The sequence below is a fragment of the Terrapene carolina genome, unplaced genomic scaffold, assembly GCF_002925995.2.
Source record: "Terrapene carolina triunguis isolate 2854851 unplaced genomic scaffold, T_m_triunguis-2.0 Scaffold113, whole genome shotgun sequence".
Taxonomy (NCBI): Eukaryota; Metazoa; Chordata; order Testudines; family Emydidae; genus Terrapene; species Terrapene triunguis.
The window spans coordinates 8,212,143-8,232,429 of record NW_020664464.1 but is presented as its reverse complement, the minus strand read 5'-3'; the positions used below and the strand labels follow the sequence as shown (position 1 = coordinate 8,232,429).

Here is a 20,287-nt window from a genome sequence, read left to right as displayed (position 1 = left end):
GCCAGTGGGGGCCGCGATCGGCCGAACCTGCCGCGTCAGCAGGTAAATAAACTGGCCCGGCCCGCCAGGGTGCTTACCCTGGCGAGCCGCGTGCCGAACGTTGCCGACCCCTGATCTAAAAGCTGGATAGGTTGCAGGTAGGGTTGCCAATCCTCCAGGATTGGCCTGGAGTCTCCAGGAATTAAAGATTAACCCTTTAATTAAAGATTATGTTATGTGACAAAATCACCAGGAATACATCCAACCAAAATTGGCAACCCTAGTCGCAAGTGATGCTGTTCTGGGGGTGTTTGGATTTCTCCCCATACCCACGTGCCAGCTATAGAACCTTATAGCAGTTGAAGCATGATTTAAACAAGTCTCCCCTCCTCAGCACTTGCTGTAATTCAAAAGGGCTGAAAAAATAAGAGAACCTGAGTCCTCTTTGGGGGCTTTTAGGCAGTTAATTTTAATGCAGATATTGTTTGTTTAGTATTTCCTTGCAGGAGTGCTTGAACAATTTGTATAGTGGGGGTGCTGAGAGCCATTGAACCAACCTGTAAACCCTGTATACGATGGAAATCAATTCAAGCCAGGGGGTGTGGCAGCACCCCTAGTTCCAGCACCTGTGTTTCCTTGACAACTGTTCCCGGTATATATATTTTTAAAAGAGCCTTGTTATGTTTGGAACAGAACCTTGCCATTTCTCTGCTCATGCTGGGTGTCCTAATTGTTGAATTATATTGGCCTGTCACCACCAGAGTACCCAGTGACATGCTGCAGTACAGGCTGCAAATCACTTATTATTTCCCACTCACCAATGAGTTGAAGTCAGAGGTCTTACTCATTGCGATTTAAATAAGTGCACATGATGTGATCAGGATCATATTTGATCAGGGGGAAGGCATGGCTTCTGACTCCACGTTTCTCAAGGTCTTCAAAATCCTTGCAACTAAGCTATGTGACCACCATATCTTTTTGAATTTTAGTCTCTGCAGGTGTGTGAAGCCCTGTGGAGAATTTGCTTCAAGTTCTGTGGCAACAGCATGTGTTACAGACAACCACCTGCAATATTTTCCCTCTAACTATTTTTTATAAGCTAGCACTTCATGCAAAGAAGAAAAGAGGGAGAAAAAAAATTGCTTATGTGGTCTATAATCTAACACACACACAAGTTGCTGACAAACCAAACCTAGGATTTGTCATTCCACATCAGATCATTGGTCCATCAAGCACAGTATGTTGCCTTCAGCAGTGGCCTATACTGGTGCATCAGAGGGAAAATGGATTCTGTAATACACCTATGTGATTGTGCAGTATGGTATGGGTGGAGATTTCCTAATGATCACATCCTAGAAAATACTCAACTAGAAAAATAAGGATGCAAAAGTACCAGGGGGAAATGCAGTTCTCTTTACATGAGTCTGCCTGGGGAATATGTGAAGTCATTATCAAGAGAGTCATGGTTTCTTTAAAACTGGTGTTCTAAAATAATCTCTAAATACACTACACCCATGATATCGACTTTTTTTTCCAGTCATATTTTGTAGGCTGAAGCACTCAAGAATTAACAGGGCCCTGATCCAACAGAGCACTTAACACGTTTATCTTTAAGCACAAATAGGTCTGTTGACTTTGATGGACTAGTCATGTGCATAAAGTTAAGCATGGGCTAACATGCTGTCCTGGCCTGGGGTCTAAATTATTGGAGAAAGAATAATATAGAAAAGGAAAATATTTAGGGGCATTAGTGTGTGGCAGAAGAAATAAAACAGATGTTGTTTGAAGTTCAAATTGTTTGAAATTATTTTGTTAGTGGATGATGCATTAGTTTACAATTTTGGAGAGTCTTATTTACTATGTATCTGTGCAGCCCACATCATTATCGTGTTTAAACACCTCCCTAATGTGAATGAATTTATCCTAAAAACCCCATTGTGGAGTAAGGAGATTCTACTTTCTCCATTTTAAAGATGTGGAAACTGAGGCACAGCGATTAAGTGGGTCACCCAGGATCTCTCTCTGTCTGACAGAGCTGTAAATTTAACCCATCTCTTCTTAGTCCAAGTCAAGTGCTTTAGCAACAGGACCTTTCTTTTTACCCAAGCTGCTGTAAGCAGAAACTGCCCTAGAGGGCAACAAAAATTATTCTGGATTTCGGTTATTTGAATAATGGTGACGAGAGTAGATAGACTGGAGTGCTGAAATTTTAGAAATAAAAGGGCGTAGGTCCTAATTAGAGCCCTGTGTGAAGAGCTGGGAGTGCATCCACTTATGTCAGTACTGAATTGTGGTCTGTGGGTCCAATCCTTCTCTCCCTGAGATCAATAGGAATTTTTTAATTGGCCTAAATATGAGCAGAAGTGTAACACAAGTGGAGGTCTCCTGAGGAACAGAATATATTGAAAAGAATGGATTGATGCCAAGAAGTTGCCTACTAACAAATTTCTATCCCAAGTAAAAGGTGTGCTGAAGTTGAAGGTGTCTGTCTGTCTGTAAAAATAGGATATAATATAAACATTTAAATACTTAAAAATGTTGCACAGTATAAGAATTAGTCACTGTGGATATTAAAAATAGCCATCAAGCAATTTTACGCCTAGCAGTTAAAAACCAGGAGGATGAAGAATCATTCTAGATGTAAAAGCAAGATAAACAAATACAAACCTATTTGTTTTTAATGTTGGGCCTTGTGTTCTTGTGTAACTCAGGCTAACTCAGTGTGGCTCTTTGTCCTCCTCTAGTGGCTAGACCTCATAGAGGTTTGAGTATATTGTTGACTCCATGCTAATGGCTCAAGCAATACAAGCTCACTTTTTAGATCTAAACGCCCCAAGTTCAAACCTGTAGGTGATGAGGGGCATTGCTAAACTCTTCTTCTAGCCCCTAAAGGTTCTGTATTATGTGACTCATGAATCTCATGTGGCATTCCTTCAAATTTCCATAGATCAGTGGTTCCATACTTTTTTCATACCATGAACCCATTTTACAACAGAAGTTTTAGGACCGCCTATTTTGTAGTTTTATGGACCCCCTCCCATCCACCCATAAAGAAAGGGGTGTGGTTGCAAACATCCCTCCCTCTCTCCCCACCAGACCTTTCTGCAGCCTCTAAGTTATAAGTGCATGACACAAACGCTCCACAGTCTCTTAGGGGACAGGCATTGTGCAAGGAAACACACACACGAGGTATGGAGATTAAATCCATTTCCCTCAATGTGTGGATAAGGTGTGGATAGAACATCTAGCTGAAATAGGTGTTGTTACTTCTGTGCACCCCATGTGTGAGCAGTTGTTGCCACTGAATGTGTGTAATTGTAGTCCCATTGTTGCCATTCCTAGCCCTTGCCAGACCACCCTCATCCTTCTGTTCTCCAGGCTGATCTGTGCATAGGTATTGTAGGTCCCAGTTGCAGTTCTGCTGCATTTGGAGACTTCTGCCTTTTCTGTTGTGACAGGTGAATTTCATCCATGAAGAATAAAAGTTCCCTTTTATTAGTTGACAGTGGTGACATTTTTAAAAAAGGGCTTAAGTGGAATAATTTTATGCAAGAATTTCTACCCTTTATCTAGATGGTGATTCCAAATAGTGTTGTTCTCTTCTCTTCTCTTCCCTACCATTCAGGCCCTAGTTTACACTAGAAAATTAGGTCGGCATCACAGGTGCTGGCTTTCCCAGGGGGTGCTCAACCCCTGCTCAGCCCCAAACCCCCTGCCCTGCCCCACTGCACCCCTTCCCCCAATGCCCCACCCTGCCTCTTCCTGCTCAGTTCCGCCCCTCCCCCAAGCGTGTCCCTTCCCCCGCTCCTCCCCCTTCCTCCCAGCACCTCTGGCACACCACAGAACAGCTGATCCACAGTGAGCAGGAGGCATTGGGAGGGTGGGGGAGGAGTTGATTGGCAGGGCCGCTGGTGGTGGGAGGCACTGGGGCAGGGCATGGGAGGGAGAAGAGCTTGGCTGCCAGTGGGTGCTAAGCACCCGCTAACTTTTTTTCGTGGGCTGGTGTCGGCGTCTATGGTCACCATATTGACGTTGCACGGGGTGGGAAAAATCCACATTTTTGAGTGGTGTAGTTAAACGGGTGTACATCCCCATATAGTCAGCACCAGGTTGACGGGAGAATTCTTCCATCAATCTAGCTACGGCCTCTCAGGGAGGTGGGATTACCTATGCCAACGGGAGAATGCCTCCCATCAGCGTAGGTAGTATCTACACTGAAGCACTCCAGCAGCATGGTTGCAGTGGCACAACTGTGCCGCTGCAGTATTTAAAGTATAGACAAGCCCTTAGTTATAATTCAAAAATGTGTGGGTGGGAATGTGTGATTAAAATAATATCCTGAATTCCAAATGCTCTGCAAAAATGTGCACACTGATTTTTGCAAGTGACTAAACGTGTTCTTTTATAAAGGGTTTGCTGCATTTCTTTGGCTGAATCTTCCTTGTTTGTTTTTTGTTTTGTTTGTTTTCCTTTTATAGCCCTAAGCTATGTTGTTGATTAAGAAATCTCTGTACAAAATGGATAAATGGTGATACATAGTATCTGTACTCAAGATCAAGAATGGAAATGTACTCATACTTTGTCTTTCATCCCACTTGGTGTTTCTGGGTTTGTCTTCCTAGGCCATTCAAAGAATCCTGGAGGCACTTGGATAATATGTGCTTCCAACAGTTTCTTCAGTATTTTGTATATATAGTTATTTTAAATAGCCTACTTCATATTATGACAGTCACAAGCTCCTTCTACCCTCCCCCCCACCCCAGTCGTCCAAGCCTGGTTCCCTTTCATTCCTTCACATTTTCCAGTGTTCTAGGATTTAAATCCATGGCTGTGAATAAATAAGAAATTTGCTATTGGTTTTTTTTCTGTGGTCTTTATTCCCTGTGTCTCCTTTTTTGCCTCTTTTACTTTCTCTTCCCAGTCTTTCCCTACTACAGGCATTCATTGAAAGCACTCTTGTTCCTCTTTGTGGTCAGAAATGAAATCCATCAGCTTTTTCCAGTAAATTAGCTCTGTGTGAGAGAAGGAACTGTTCTGAGAGCTCACCTGTGTCTGATACCCTTCCTTCCACTCCCCATACCAAGCATTCCAATTTTCAAAGTGATGGCTCTCTGTGTAGTGAGACTTCGAAGAAATCAGGCCATCTTCTGTGTTACATGCATTCTGCTACCTCAGTTACAGCAAACCAGTCTTGTATATTGCATGCATTTGGCAATATTTTTCATCTTAATGGAGGGGCTCTTGCATAGATCTCTTTTGCAGCTGATTTTACCATGTCTTTTCTTACTGTTAGATTATTCATTAGGTTATCAGAAAAATCGGGGGGGGGGGGAGTTGTGTGGCATTACCTCAGAAGGGAGACCTGTGTGACTGTTGGAGGAAGTATACAACTAGTGATAATTGTGGCAGGTGATATTAAGAGGTCTGTGCATGTCATGTTAGACACAAGATTTCCAAGACCGTGTTTTTCTTAACACACCCAGAGTCGTGGGTGCCAAAGTACTCTAATCTCTTATTTAATTGCTTTACTTGCTGATCTTTGAACCAGATACTGATATTGACTACTTCCCCCTCCATGGTTTTTGTCCTTTTCTTTTTCCTTCATTTCCCTTTCACCTGCTTCAGTTCCTTGTAGCTGTTTTATATGTGATGCTATCTTAATTATGATTTGACCTGAGCAATGATTTAATCTATGAAATCTAATAAGAATATTTTTTCTGGATACTTCCTTGATGTCGTCGTCCCCCCCACTCTGTTGAAAGTTGTGTGTGTGTGTGTGTGCACTCAGAGTATATAGATATAAAGTAGGTCTTTGAGAGATTCATTTGTTCACATCAAAAATGTCTCCGGGTTAGAGGAGGATGTTTGGGTTGTTTGGATAATAGCAGTGAGTTTTCAGGGCCTATAAAGGGAAAAGCGGTAGATTACTCTGACACAGAGCTGCTTGGAAAGAATCCAGTAGAAACTTTGAATCCTTTCCAGGAAAATAGGCTTTGATTGTGCTGACTAGAACAAGAGAACATTAGAAGCTAATTTGTTAGTGGGTTTATTATCACATTTTACTATAAATTTGATTTTTTTTTTTAAGATGGTGGGGGAAGGGAGTTAAGCTTAGCATCAATGTTTAGAATCTCCTTGGTAGAAATCAGTGATATTCAGTCTCCAGATAGAGAAACTTCTTGTAAAATACTTTAAACTATCCATTTAGAAGAGACAAGAGTAGTTTCACAATTGTAAACAAGGATGTCAATGTAGAGTATCTGTAAGAAAAATCTTAGAGAATCTCTTAAAATACTGATTAATAACAAACAGATGTTATCTTTTATTTGATATGTGTTTTCAAATGTTTGATCTCAGTTTCAAATACCAAGATTGTTTCAACAAGCATTTTGCTTAATGTATTTTTAAAAATATTATTTGCATTTTTGGGTTACCTCTCACTTACTTGATTCCTCTCCACCTTTGTAATGTTATATCTTGAACAGCACTTGATGAAATAACAAATACATGCAGCAGTATTCTATTCTGTACTTCTCGGCCAGTTTTAGATAAAAAAAGCTTCTTCAATCGAGTTAATTGTTATGATTTAAGCACCCAAAATTATTCTGGGCAGTTGCCAGTACAAATAGAAAGACGTATGTCCTGCTTTAGAGTTTACACTCTTATGCCCTAATCTTGCAGACACATACATACATGCTTAACTTTATGTATGTGGATAATCCAGTTGTAGTCCACAGGACTAGGTGTGTGTAAAGCAAACCACATGTACAAGTGTTTCAAAGTTATTTAATTAGGGGGTAACAAATAAAAAGGAAGGGGGTAAAGGGAGCAAAAGAATTACAACAATAAAATCACCTGGGCATTCAGTTTAGGCATGTACACATCTAGCTCTTTCAGTTAAAAGTTGTTCCTCATTAACGTCCTGTCCTTTTTAATTTTACTTCAGAGGAAGAGTATGCTATTTAATGTTGTGTTGCATGTTGGTGTACAGTTCTCTCACAGGAAGGGGGGGGAAGCCATACAATTTTGGAACATAGATGAATCATGATTTCAGAGTTAGTGGTTTTCAGTTAAAATAAATTCCAACTTCACAAAACTGTCAGCATGGAGCCAGATTTTCTGATCTTCTGTGTTCAGTTGTGTGACAAAAAGTAAATTTAAACCTGCTGGAGCTTTCTCCTGGAGAATTCTCTCTGCATAGAAGAATGTCCAACAGCCCTATGCCAGCTGCCCTGCCCAACCCAACCCCACCCCAGCGTGAGTGAGAGGAGGGGGAGCGCTGGGTGGGAAGGGCATCCATTACATCTGATCCCCTGCTGACTTACAGTGCTTGCACCAGGGGTTGAGGCTAGAGTAGGCCCTATGCTGCTCTAGTTTCCACTGGGGTCAAGAGGTTTGAGACCAATGAGTCCAGTTGGGCACAGTGGAGAATTGGTGCCAGTATGTGTATTATTGTCTGAGTATAGTTATAAATTCCAAAGATCACAAAATGGCAGTTAAAGATGCACAGGGAGCTTCTAACTCTTACCCCTTGTGCATATACTTTACCACACAGCCTTTAATTTTATGGTCATACTACTTTTTGATAGTACCCAGTACTCAGAGCCCTTCCTCCTTCTGTGTGCATGAGTACAACTCATAACCTCTTAAACCTGCAGTTCCATTCCAATGGGATCCTGATCCATTATTCCATGGATAATTTCCACTCAGTTTATAAAGTACACACATTCAGTATCCATGGGAGTTCTATAGTTTTAATCATTTAATACAATCCAGTGTATGCCCTCAAACTGTTTTCTTTAAACCACTGCAACTTGGCCAAATCAAATCTAACTTTCCCTTGGCCAGTGGAAGGCACCTTTGGGACTAAGGGGCTATGACCCTGGCGAATTTCAAGTTTCTAGCCCCTTCTGCTGAGGTGCATGAGCTGTTCTAAGAAAGATTGCAAATGGGTTATTTTTTTCCCCTAGCAGAAAAGCTGCCATTTTGTCCTCCTGCTCCTTTCATGCTTGAAAACAGCTCAACTGTTTTTAATTAAACTGGCAGAGAAAACAAATCACTTCTTGACCAAGAGCAAGTGAGCCAAATTTCATCTGAGAAGGTACAGCTTTGAGAAAGTTAGAAGCCACTGAGGATGAGCCTTTGCAAAGGAAACATGTAGACAACTTCTACCAGAGGTGTCATTATGCATATTGCTTATAACATCTAATTTAGTTATAGAAAATGCTAATGCTGTTTGCTGCATCAGTGATACAGAGCATGGTACCACTATAATACTGATGAAAGCAGATGCTCACTTTAGAAATGTCAGTGGAAAAATGGATGGAATTGTGGGGGGGAGGAATGATAGTCTCCAAGCTCTATCTACAAATCAAGGTACATCCACCAGACACACAATACATTGTAGATTTTTGCAGTACTGTACTTCATGAGTGTCCTTTTTCTTGTGTAATTTGATCCCCTGGAGAATAGTTAATGTTGACATTATTTTCTGTCAGTGTTAACATCCCATTGAGGACAGAGGCTTCTGACTCCTCCTCTGCATTATCATTTGAGGCTTTCTGCAGACCCAGGCAGACAGTGCTGCATCAGTTTATGCGCAGTTCTCAGTTTGGCGGCTTTCTTCCCAACGCTCTTTTATTTAAAAAAACAAAAACAAAAAAACTTTGATGCTGGAGTACTAGGTGTCATTCTCCTAAATAAATAATACCATCTTGCTGAGTAGCTACAAAGCAGCCACATTCAACCCCTGCAGCTAAACAATGCATCGTTGTTGTCTTAAATTCTGAGCAATAAAGCATCTTTCCATAAGAGCATTAAACAAACACACACATTTGATGCTTTCCACAAGTAGTGGAACCTTACTAGAATGATATTGGCTGATGAGCAGGGATAGGGCTCGCTACTCCTTCCCTCTTCCTAGGAGAATTCTGCTTCTTTTGTTTTATTGATAAAGGTGGGGTAGGGTAGGATTGGCTCTACTCATCTTGATTTCAAAACCAGTGTTACATTTCAAAAACTATGAAAGATGTCTGTGTTTTAAGAGTAGCGTCTTTAGAAAATGCAAACACTTACAGGTAATGTTTCAGACAAACTATTCATCATTTTTTATATTGGTTATACTATTTTAAACCAAACCCACTCTTGATTCAGGTTTAAAGCCAGGGAGGGAGGGAGAACTAATGAACAGTCCATAAACACCTTGATCCGTTAAAATCAGGAGACAGTGTGGTGTGTTGGGGGGTAAATTTTCTATTAAATCAAAGATTTTTAAAAAAGCAGGACCAGATATCTCACAATAAGGAATTTGATTTGATTTTCCATTAGTTAGTCGTGAGAAGTGGCAACTCTAAAAGTAAAAGCAAATTTTAAAGCTAATCTAGTAACTGTCTGAACAAAAATTTGGTTGACTGACTATTATTGGGTAAGTCTTGAGCTGAGCAGATCCCTGATGGGCTATAGTTAACGTAACATGTTTTTTTTTTCTTTTCCTTTCCTTTTTTTCTCTTCCCATTCAATAGCTACAACAAACCATCTACCCCACAATGGTTAGTAAAGCACAGAGCTTGATGCAGCCTTGGCTGAGGTCAAGCACTCCAATTCTAACCTCTCAAGGGTTTTCTCTGTGTTGCCAGTGTACTGGTAAAAATGACTTTAAACTCTTGTCAGCGCAGTTACTGGTGCATGCATCACAGTCCCACTCAAATAAACCTGTCACAACACAGAGTCAGCAGCTAGAGAAGAGTACAAGGGCAGGCCTCTAGCTTTTCATTCGAGCATCACTAAACGTGCACAGAGTGCCCAATTATTTCAGCATTATTGAGCAAGCCTACAGGAGGACCCAAGCCTTGCTACATTAGATTTTCTTTAGTAATTTGCTGAAGTACCGCTGAGGACACTTAAAGAGCTTAAAACGGTGGCTGCAACCAGTTTCCTTTTCTGGATTGTTAATTCAGGTTTTCTCTTTCAAATTAACTCTCACTGCATGCTGTGCAGTAGCGCTGGGAGAACTGTTTAACACTAATTTTCTCAATTTTCAGCTTTTTCTCCCTGCTATAACTGCTTGTATAGTTATTCACATATGTTTTGATTAGACATGTATGTGGTGTGTCTCTTCCTGTAAGAAAAAAATCCATGACTTCTGTCAGAGGAAATCAAGTTTAACTAGAACTGGCAAATCTGTTTACTTGATTCTCAATAATTTTTTTTTTCTTGGTTAATTCAACCTCCAATCTAAATGAGATTTAAAGTCAGTATTATGCCCAAATATGTGTTCATCTTTGAAAACACAAAATGTGTGTGTTTATTGATCTATATCTATACGTATCAATAGGTTAAACCCCCTTTCTCAGAACAAGTTCAATATCTGTGTTTAATTTCTCACAGCAGCAACAACTCCAGGCCCAGCATTTATCACATGGACATGGTCTCCCAGTGCCTCTCACTCCACACCCTTCAGGCTTGCAGCCTCCAGCCATCCCACCAATTGGCAGCAGTGCTGGCCTCCTAGCCCTATCCAGCGCGCTGGGCGGACAGTCCCACCTACCAATTAAAGATGAAAAGAAGCATCATGAAAATGATCATCAAAGAGGTAGGAGCTGCTAGATGAGCAGAAGGCTTAGCTCGTCGGTGCTTTTTGCTTGTCTTTTCTCTAAGAAAACAGTTTTCACAAGAACTCCCATATAATTGCTCCAGTATTTATTACCTAATTGAGACAGTAAGAAAATGTGTTCAAATGGTGGAAATCAGGGTTTATAAATCTGGTTGTACAATATTAATAATTAACTGACAGAAAAGTTAACATCTGTGCAATTTATTATTTAAGACATCATGATTTTTTTTCTTCCAAGTATGATAAATGTGTAATTTTATGTAAACTAACTAGTATTTTTCTCTTTGTATTTTCTCCCTGCCACCGCCTCCTCTTCCTGCTTGTGTTGCTGCTGTTCTGTATGCAGACAGAGACTCCATAAAGGTAGGACTCTATTTCATAGGTGGAAGGAGCAACTTAAAAGAACTGTGCGGTACATTTTATTGCAGTTTGAACTAGAAATGTACAAAATGTCATGAATTGAAACTGGATTGTGATGTTTGTACTGATGAGCAGAATCTCACGTAGATACAGTATTTCATTAAGAAAGCATCTACGGTATTTCATTAAGAAAGTATCTAATAATATACACGTCTAGGATTGCAGGATGATTTATTAGCCAATGAGTTTAATTATCCCATCTTTTCTCATTGGCTGAGTCTTCAGAATTGCATCCTGTTCCTACATTTGGAAGAGCAGAGCAGTTCTTATGTCCCACTTGAGAGCAAAGGGGGGAGGAGGGGAATGGGCTAGCAGGTGGTATTAACTATTTGGAGACTGCAGACCTATACTCTGAATATATTCAAAATATAAACTTGTCTGCAAATGTGGAAAGAAATAAACTATACAAGGTGTGGAAATAAAATTTTGTTTTTACCTCCTAACCACTTGGGTTATCCTTGTTAGAAATGGTTTATTCTTTAGCCTTATCTGAAGTGGTATAGGAGACCTATTTTTTTCAAGCCCATGAAAGATGACCATCACATTAACCCCCTCACACTCCTCCCCTTTTCTCTACGTCCCCTAAATAATTTCTTGACCCTGATTTAATCTCTATAGGTAGATAGCATGAGTGTTTGCATGGCCATATAAATCCCAATCTTTATAAAGGAACACATGACATGTACAGAGTGACTTGCATAGTTATGAATGTATTAGTCTATTTTTTTGTTTGTATAAGCACATATACCAGGATGCTCATCCATACCTGGAGCACAATCAAATTGTGTGTGTGAATTTCCTGAATTTTCAAATCCGGGTTTAAAAAATGTACCCGTCTTCTACTAGGCATAAGAATAAGCCTAAACAGGCACTATCAAGTATGAAATGGGGGCAGGGGAATGTATTTCTGGCCATGCCTCCCAAAGGAATAAAACGTTTGTGTACATTTAACAGTTGTAACAAATTTTCAGTCAACTTTCTAATAATTTTTGTAAAAAAAAATATGTAATTTACTACTAGGGCTGGTCAAATAGCAGAAAAATATTAATTGAATAAATCTGACATAGGTGTGTGGTAATATTGCCAAGCCTAATAGCCAGATGACCATATTTACTGCCCAGGTGGTTACAAAATATTGGTTGTAAGGTCAATCACATTGTCCAGGGGAATGACGCAGGTCATAACTCACTGTCATCACCTCTTATTCCACTTGACAAAAAGCTTCTGGGGAAGGGTAAGGTGTCACGATTCTTACCTGAGTTCTCTGCTCTGGAGTTTTGTCTGTCATATTATCTTCTGGCTAGTAGGTCTCTGATCAATTTTAATCCTTCCTCCCCAAGCTCTTCCCTGGCTACTCTCGGTTCCCCCTTCTCACCTCCAAGTTCCTTGGATGTGATGATGAAAGGGGGTGTTTCTTTGGTCTTGCTGCTGCAGGTCGGGTGTGTCTTCTATTCTACTCTTTCCCCAGCCTGCCTTAACTGCCACTGACAACTTCGCCAAGTCACAGCACAATGAAATTGATCTGATTGTCAGTTTTATTGTTGGCCACAAGGGGGTCTGAATATCATCCATGAACTGTCGGTTTTCACTGTGAGCAGCAGAGGCACTGCAGCTGTCTGTCTGCAGACTTGCAAAGACACCACTGCATTAGTTTTTCTGTCTATTTAACTTCTCTACCACAAGGGTTAGAAACAGGATTTTTGTTATTAAACGAAAGCTTAGGTGGTACAGGAGTTAAACACTGCATCTCCTACTCACCCTGGACAAATGGTTCAGTGATTTTTTTTTAAGCTCTGATTAAAAATATATAAGTAAATCTGTACACATTAGACTAATATTACCCAGATATTCTCCTCCATCTGTATCATCTAATTAATCTGAAGCCATAATAAAACTTCACTGTTTTCTCATTGAGTTATGTATGCACATTTTTCAAAATGCACATACATACACAAAACCGAATGAAGTTCTATTAACATAGATAATACACTAATCACTATACTAAAATAGTATAGTGCTAATAGTACAGAATTAATCTTCCTTCCCTATTCTCCCCCCTCATCCATCCAAAAAAAAAAAAGAGGTGGGGGCTATACACTATATATTTTGTATTCATGCTGGAAAGGTAGATCTTCATTTTGTTTTGCAATTATGTGAAGTGATTCAATGAATGATCATACATACAGCGAGAGAGACTGAGAGAAAGGTGTGACTATTTTGTACTGATTTATTATGGAATGATAGCTATAAATAGATGTTTGTCTTGTATAGTATTCAAATTATGAGTTGGACTGTGTCCGCTTTTAGGGCTTGCTGCCAGCTTTGCAAGGTGAAATAGTTTGCTAATTTCCTTAAATGTTTTCAGTGATGCCCAGAGTAGCAGTTAGTCGCTTGTTCTATTGATCTGTCCTCCCTTAAGTGGCTCCTGGTTAAGAGAGGCTTTTATGATTGTCTGCTGTGTGACTTGAGATGGTTTTTATCAGCCAGAACGTGCCAGTTGCCAGCAGCTGGAGTCTGTGTGCTTGTATGAAATAATTTATTCATGCAGGATAATGCTCCTTAACATTTAACAGGTAATGAACGTGACATAAATTTCCTTCTTGCTTTTAATTTTTCCCTTTCCTCTTCTAATGTGCAAACAGGCAGCTCTGGTACTCTAAATAATAAGTAATTTTTGGCCATCTGTCAAAAGGAAATTTCAATACAAATTTAAATTAATGGTGCCTGAAATTTTTTATAGCTCCTCTAAAAGCCTCTAATGTGCAGAAAATCCTGAATCTGCTGGTAGTAATTAGTGTAGCATGTAATGAGGATATGGGCAACATTATACAGCCCCAGTGTAACGTTTTGATATGGTAGCAAAATTTTGATTTATACAAGGTTGTGTGGTTGGGTTTAATTGTGAGAGACACTTTAAAGTGTTTTCTTGACGATATAGATTATTAAGCAGGGCAGATCTTAGAATAGCTCATAAAATATAAATTTAGGCTTTACTGTAAGATTCAGGTAATTAGGGTACTTTTACCTATTGGTATAAAGAGGGAAGAAAGGAATTCGGTCGTATGCTTCTCTCTCCCCCCTTTAAAAAAAAAAAAAATTCTGTTCCAATTCCAGGACTCCTGACCTGTCAACCAGTTGTCTTCATTGAACTTGCCCTCCATAATTACACTGGCCTTTACCATACATTTAATTCTGACTGGGGACGAAGGTAACAGTTGATTCACTGACACTGGAGAATTTAAATTTGAATCCATACAGAGGGAGGATCCACTGTATGAAATTACTCCCTACAGGCAAGAAGGAGGGTGTGGGTCATGGGAGGGGAAGAGAAGGGATAGGTAATACTTCTTACACACAAGATTTTACAGACTCTTCGGGGAACGTGGTAAAAAAAACCTCATTCATGTCCTTGCTGAACATTAAAGCCAAAATCAATGGTTGGAACTGTGAAGTAAGGCAGGCTGACATCAAAAGCCAGTTCTTGAGGCAGTGGTGCAAACAAGAAAGGCACAATCATATTCCAATTTATATCACCCTTCTAAATGGAACATTTTCTGCCTGATAAACCAAACCAGACTTGGATCCTTCTGGACTCATCTCTGGGGTAAGCAGATGACTTCTGAAACTAATTAGGAACCTTCTAGAAAACATGAGATTGTCCAGCATCAACACAATAGGGTCCAGGGAGGAAGAAAGCTTTTGGAGCATTCTGATTTTTTTGTTTGATTTAGTCTTCAGAATCCTTTACAAAGTTAAAGTATGGAAAAACTCAGTACTCAGTAAAATGGGTCATGGGAACTCTGTGTACAGATACAAAGCCAGCAGGACAAACAAAAGGGAGAGGTGAATCACAAGGGCACGTCTAGAAGTGCTGATGTCTCAAGGACTGTGATGGAGCATAGACCTTTCTTTTTAAATTTAAATTTACCTTTTACAAAATATTCTGATTCCTTCTTGCAAGCATTAAAACTCAATGGGGGTTGTTTTTAAAGGCTATTCCTAAGCACTTTGCAATGGAAAAACTTGATTCTTGCTGGCAAATTGTTCCAGGATTTTTCCATGTCTATAAAAATTGCTCAAATAGGACACCTGCCTCTTCTCCTAATTTCCCCCCACCATCCAGCCAGATTTTCCCCTTACAAGAGGTAGCAGGTTCTCTTCTGTTCCCTAACAACGTTCCCTGTGGCAAAATTATCCTGTAAGGAAACTGAGGAAGTATTTGTGGAGAAAAGTACCATCTGGGAGCAAGCGATGTAAGTTGAATGGTCTCTCCCTCCTGTGTAGCTTTCTCTATGCTAGGACACCTTCAAGAAATGGACCAACTAATGTCCGCTATTTTGTGGGACAGTCAGAGATAGCTGATGGTATTTGTTATCTTTGTAAGTTTTTATAAAAGCATTTTGAATCATCATTTTGGGCCTATAGCTAAACTATGTAACTCTGTGGTCCTGCTACTATTGGCCTCATACTCCCTATTGCTTATTACACTCGCTTGTTTAATCTTGTTTCAAATTGGATTGTAAGTTTTTTGGAACAGAGCCCATGTCTGTATTTGTACAATGTCTAGTACAGCAGGGTCCCAATTCTGCCTGGGGCTTGTGGACACTACTGCAATTAGAAATAAGCAATAATAATAAATAATTAAAAGTTGCAATCATATTGTTGGAATAAAAGTCTGTTTGAGTTCATAGAATTATCAGGGTTGGAAGGGACCTCAGGAGGTCATCTAGTCCAACCCCTGCTCAAAGAAGGACCAATCCCCAACTAAATCATCCCAGCCAGGGCTTTGTCAAGCCTGACCTTAAAAACCTCTAAGGAAGGAGATTCCACAACCTCCCTAGGTAACCCATTCCAGTGCTTCACCACCCTCCTAGTGAAAAAGTTTTTCCTAATATCCAATCTAAACCTCCCCCACTGCAACTTGAGACCGTTACTTCTTGTTCTGTCATCTGGTACCACTGAGAACAGTCTAGATCATCCTCTTTGGAACCCCCTTTCAGGTAGCTGAAAGCAGCTATCAAATCCCCCCTCATTCTTCTCTTCTGCAGACTAAACAATCCCAGTTCCCTCAGCCTCTCCTCATAAGTCATGTGCTCCAGCCCCTTAATCATTTTTGTTGCCCTCTGCTGGATTCTTTCCAATTTTTCCACGTCCTTCTTGTAGTGTGGGGCCCAAAACTGGACACAGTACTCCAGATGAGGCCTCACCAGTGTCGACTAGAGGGGAATGATCATGTCCCTTGATCTGCTGGCAGTGCCCCTACTTATACAGCCCAAAATGCCGTTTGGCCTTCTTGGCAACAAGGGCACACTGTCGACTCATATCCAGCTTCTCGTCCACTGTAACCCCTAGGTCCTTTTCTGCAAAACTGCTGCCTAGCCATTCAGTCCCTAGTCTGTAACAGTGAATGGGATTCTTCTGTCGTAAGTGAAGGACTCTGCACTTGGCCTTGTTGAACCTCATCAGATTTCTTTTGGCCCAGTCCTCCAATTTGTCTAGGTCCCTCTGTATCCTATCCCTACCCTCCAGCATATCTAATACTCGTTCCAGTTTAGTGTAATCTGCAAACTTGCTGGGGGTGCAGTCCACACCATCCTCCAGATCATTAATGAAGATATTGAACAATAGAATACACTTTGTGTAATATGGCTGTCAGCTTTTGATGTATTAAGGCTTCATGCATGTTTTGGCTGCATTTTGCCCAGTTTGGTGGTAAACTAGTAGAAATCAGTACAAACTCGAATGGGATGGATAATTGAGTTTCCCATGTGATAAGGTTGCTTTTGTTACCATTTTGAGGCCACAGTCTGTATGAAGGCCTCGATCCAAGTAAATCACTAATTACTTCTGAATATTTAGGCCTCTCTTCATTATAGTATATAAGTAAGAGTAAGCATGTTGCTCCCCACAATTATTATTAGGTCTTTTAAAAACATTTTCGAGTGAATTTAGTGAGCCTGAAAGGAGCAGAGGAGTTAGCTATAAACAGGCATCATTAGAATGAAAAATTCCTATGCATATTGTTGTATTCTTGTATATTGTTTAATTTCATTGTTTATCTGCTTCCTCATTTTTATGCTGGTAGATGATCTAGTGGTGATACACAGATAGTAGTCTTTTTGTCTAGATTAGTGACTTTAATGTGAGACTCAGATGAGTGGTGCTAATATGTCAACCTATGAAAAATATATGTGGATATGTAAACATTTATTGAGTATAAATAATTTAAAGATACCCCAAAATATGTCTTTAAAAAAGTACAGAATTTATTTTCTGTTATATTTTCTTTTTATCATATGAACTCCACTCATTTGAAAAGTACTGCAGATATGGGTTAAATTTAAAATATCACCATTTGAGCTGACGTAGAAATGTTTTTCACTTGTCTCCCCATCACTGTTTCTTTGTGTGTGTGTCGTACATAAAATGTTCATTTTTATCAAAAAATGCAATGATCAGCATGGGTTTTGTTTTTTACTTTAGTGATGTGCTCATTTTATGTTGAGCATATTTGAGCTACACTTCGCTCCACAAAGGACTTGTTGAATTTTCACTAGGCACACTGATATTTTTGAGTAGACATATCAAAGTGTAATTAGTAACTTTTTTGTTCTGTTGGCTTGTGATACAGTAATTTGTTCAGTATTAATTGATATCTGCCTCTGGGCATGTAGACAGTGCAGAATGTAACAGGTGCCCTAATTCTCAAAAATGTGTTGTAATTGTTTGTTTGTGGAAGAGATGAATAAATATCTGTGGGGCATAGCTGGTCCTCAGGTGGTGAACATGAACGGATTAATGATGTGATTGGGTGAGACATGCTTGTGTTTTGCAGTCTCGTCCAGTAACTGTCTGCTGAAGCAGAACAAATATTAATTAGCAGGGCCCTGTTTGTTTTCTTGGTCCATCTTACATAGTTGATTTTTGGCATTGCTTTTAAAAAAAAAAAAAAAACTTCTGTTGTTTGAATAGTAACACCTCAATACATTTTTGTAATTTTTAAACAAATTATTTAAAACAGCAAACTTTATCTCCAGATCAATAGCTCCCTTACAGATTTTTTTAAAACTCACTTTTGCATTTTTCTTTGATTTGGTGTCATATCACTTGACTTTTTAAATGAAGCCATTGGAGTATATTTGTTCAGTGTGGAGCATTAATTTAAGAGTAACAGCATGTAATCTGGTTTCAAAAAAGTTAGCTTCTCAGGCTATTTTTGATTATTTCATCTCCTGTATATCATAAATACATCTCTTGAACTCCTTTTCCCTACACTGTATACAAACTATACACCACTCTTTTACCCCATCATATTCTATCAGAAGAATTGCCTGCAGTGACAATTTCTGGTGGCTGCAGTATGCCACAGTGCATGTATTGGGTGAACTCCTACGATGCTTATCACTATCAAGCTTTATTTTGCCACTCAGTGATTTAGAGTAGCTCAAAATATTCTCTCTCTCCAGATGCTCATATCACCCAGGAAGCAAACACTTACATGGGTTGTAATTTCTAACCTGAGCAGTCATGTCTAATTATTTCCATGGCAAAAGACTGTAACATTAGTAATATAAAATTATGACTTCACACGATAGAGTAGGAAAAGGAAGTTTGCTGGAGTGAAGAGGTGTTGAGGTGGCTGGAGAGGTCTTCCTGAACACAGTATCTTCAATAATGCACTATTTTGGAGAAGAGAGGGAAAGTTTTTCTGTACTGTATTCCTTGAAGTTGAAATATAAGTGTACAGTCATAATTAGTGTTTAGATGTTGGCATTCAAGATTTGCCACAATTTATTCATAGTGAACAAAACCAGAATGAAGAGCATACTTTTTTCTTCATGTTCAAATAGCTTTTAGTCTAAGTGAAGGGGGAAAATGGGTAGTATTGATTAAACTTTATCAAAGCAATATCCAGAAGCGAGTCAATTGATTTCTATTTTAGAGATTTCCCTCATCTTCATGATTTTTTTTTCTGCATTGAGCAGTTAGTGTTTAATTTTAAATTCTCTTAAAATACTCCATGGATCTCAGTTATTTTGAAATGTCCTTTATTTTAATGCAAATTAATCGATCCATCAAAAACTCTAAACACTTCTTAAAAGGAAAAAATAAAAAGAAGGAAGGGGAGAGAAATCACCTTCTGCTACTAAGTGGTAGAAAAAAAGTCAAAACTTCCTAACATTTCATCTGACCACAAGTCATCGAGCACTAATAGTAGGTTAATATTTGTATTAAATTACACTTACTGCATTGTCTCCCACAGTGAAGCAGAAGTATGTTCCGGGTAGAACTCCTGTCTTCTGTTGTCAGCTTCTTAGACCATTTCTTCCAATGTCTTCCAAAGTCAAAGTGTTTTCGTGAGCCATTATGGAGAATTCATAAGTACATCATGAATTACAAAGTGTTAATTTTTGGGGGCGATGGGAGGGGCAAAGAAGGGGGGGCGGAATAAGTATCCCAGTCAGTAAGTACCAGCCAATGAGAGGAATTTCCAAGGAAGTTATACCACCTGTCCCCATCTTCTCTTCCCAGTACTGTTCTAATTAAGCTAAATAATTAAATAAATAAACTTTGTATGACTTATTTTATATAGCAATTTTAAAAGTTCTGTGTTTTTCTTGAGTGACATTTGGCCTTTTGAAGAACAAAATAAAATTGGAAATGCTAATGTTTTTCAGCCAACTAAGGGAAGAAAATAAAAATGTCACCATGGCAACAAAGCTGCTTTCTAGATGGCTTCCTAAGATATGCCCGAACTAGAAGCAGATGTCTGATTTGAGAATCTTGCCTCCTTCAATGTAAACAAATAACTTCTAGGCAGGTGTTGGAAATAATATGGAAATCCTATTAAGGGGCCCTGGGTTTCTGTCAGTCAGGAAGCCCCTGCCACAAAAGGGCTGGTTGTCTGAATAAAAGAGACAGAGTAAATTCTCATTAGGCTTTAGCTTTTCCCAGGAAATGATTGTCTCTGCGTGTTCCTTCTGTGAATCTGAATGTAAGCAATTTCTTCTATTGATCTATTCTGCCAGCATTCTCTTTTCCCCTCTCTTTTTTGGATTAACACTTGATATGTGCTGCTGCTCTAAGAGTTGTGACATTTATGATTTTAACCCCCAACCCTCCACACCCCCTCATCTCCCTATTTCTCCCCTCTTTCTTCCCCCCTCCCCCCCCAAAAAAATCAGATTGCAGGCCTCTTCAGGGCGAATAAACTGAGATTAAGCCAAGGATTGAAAATAAGGTATGGGGGAGGCGGAGTAGCCAAATCATAGATAG

General features: G+C 39.5%; 1 protein-coding gene across 1 annotated transcript in view; it reads left to right on the top strand.

Annotated features, from left to right (window-relative positions):
• The window catches only part of LOC112102093 (transducin-like enhancer protein 4), a 124,238-nt gene that overhangs the window by 57,741 nt on the left and 46,210 nt on the right, over positions 1 to 20,287 (top strand). The window contains exons 7-8 of the mRNA XM_026652360.2: positions 10,338 to 10,570; positions 10,938 to 10,954. Of these exons, the coding sequence (XP_026508145.1) occupies positions 10,338 to 10,570; positions 10,938 to 10,954 (250 nt within the window). The remainder of the gene's footprint in view (positions 1 to 10,337; positions 10,571 to 10,937; positions 10,955 to 20,287) is intronic.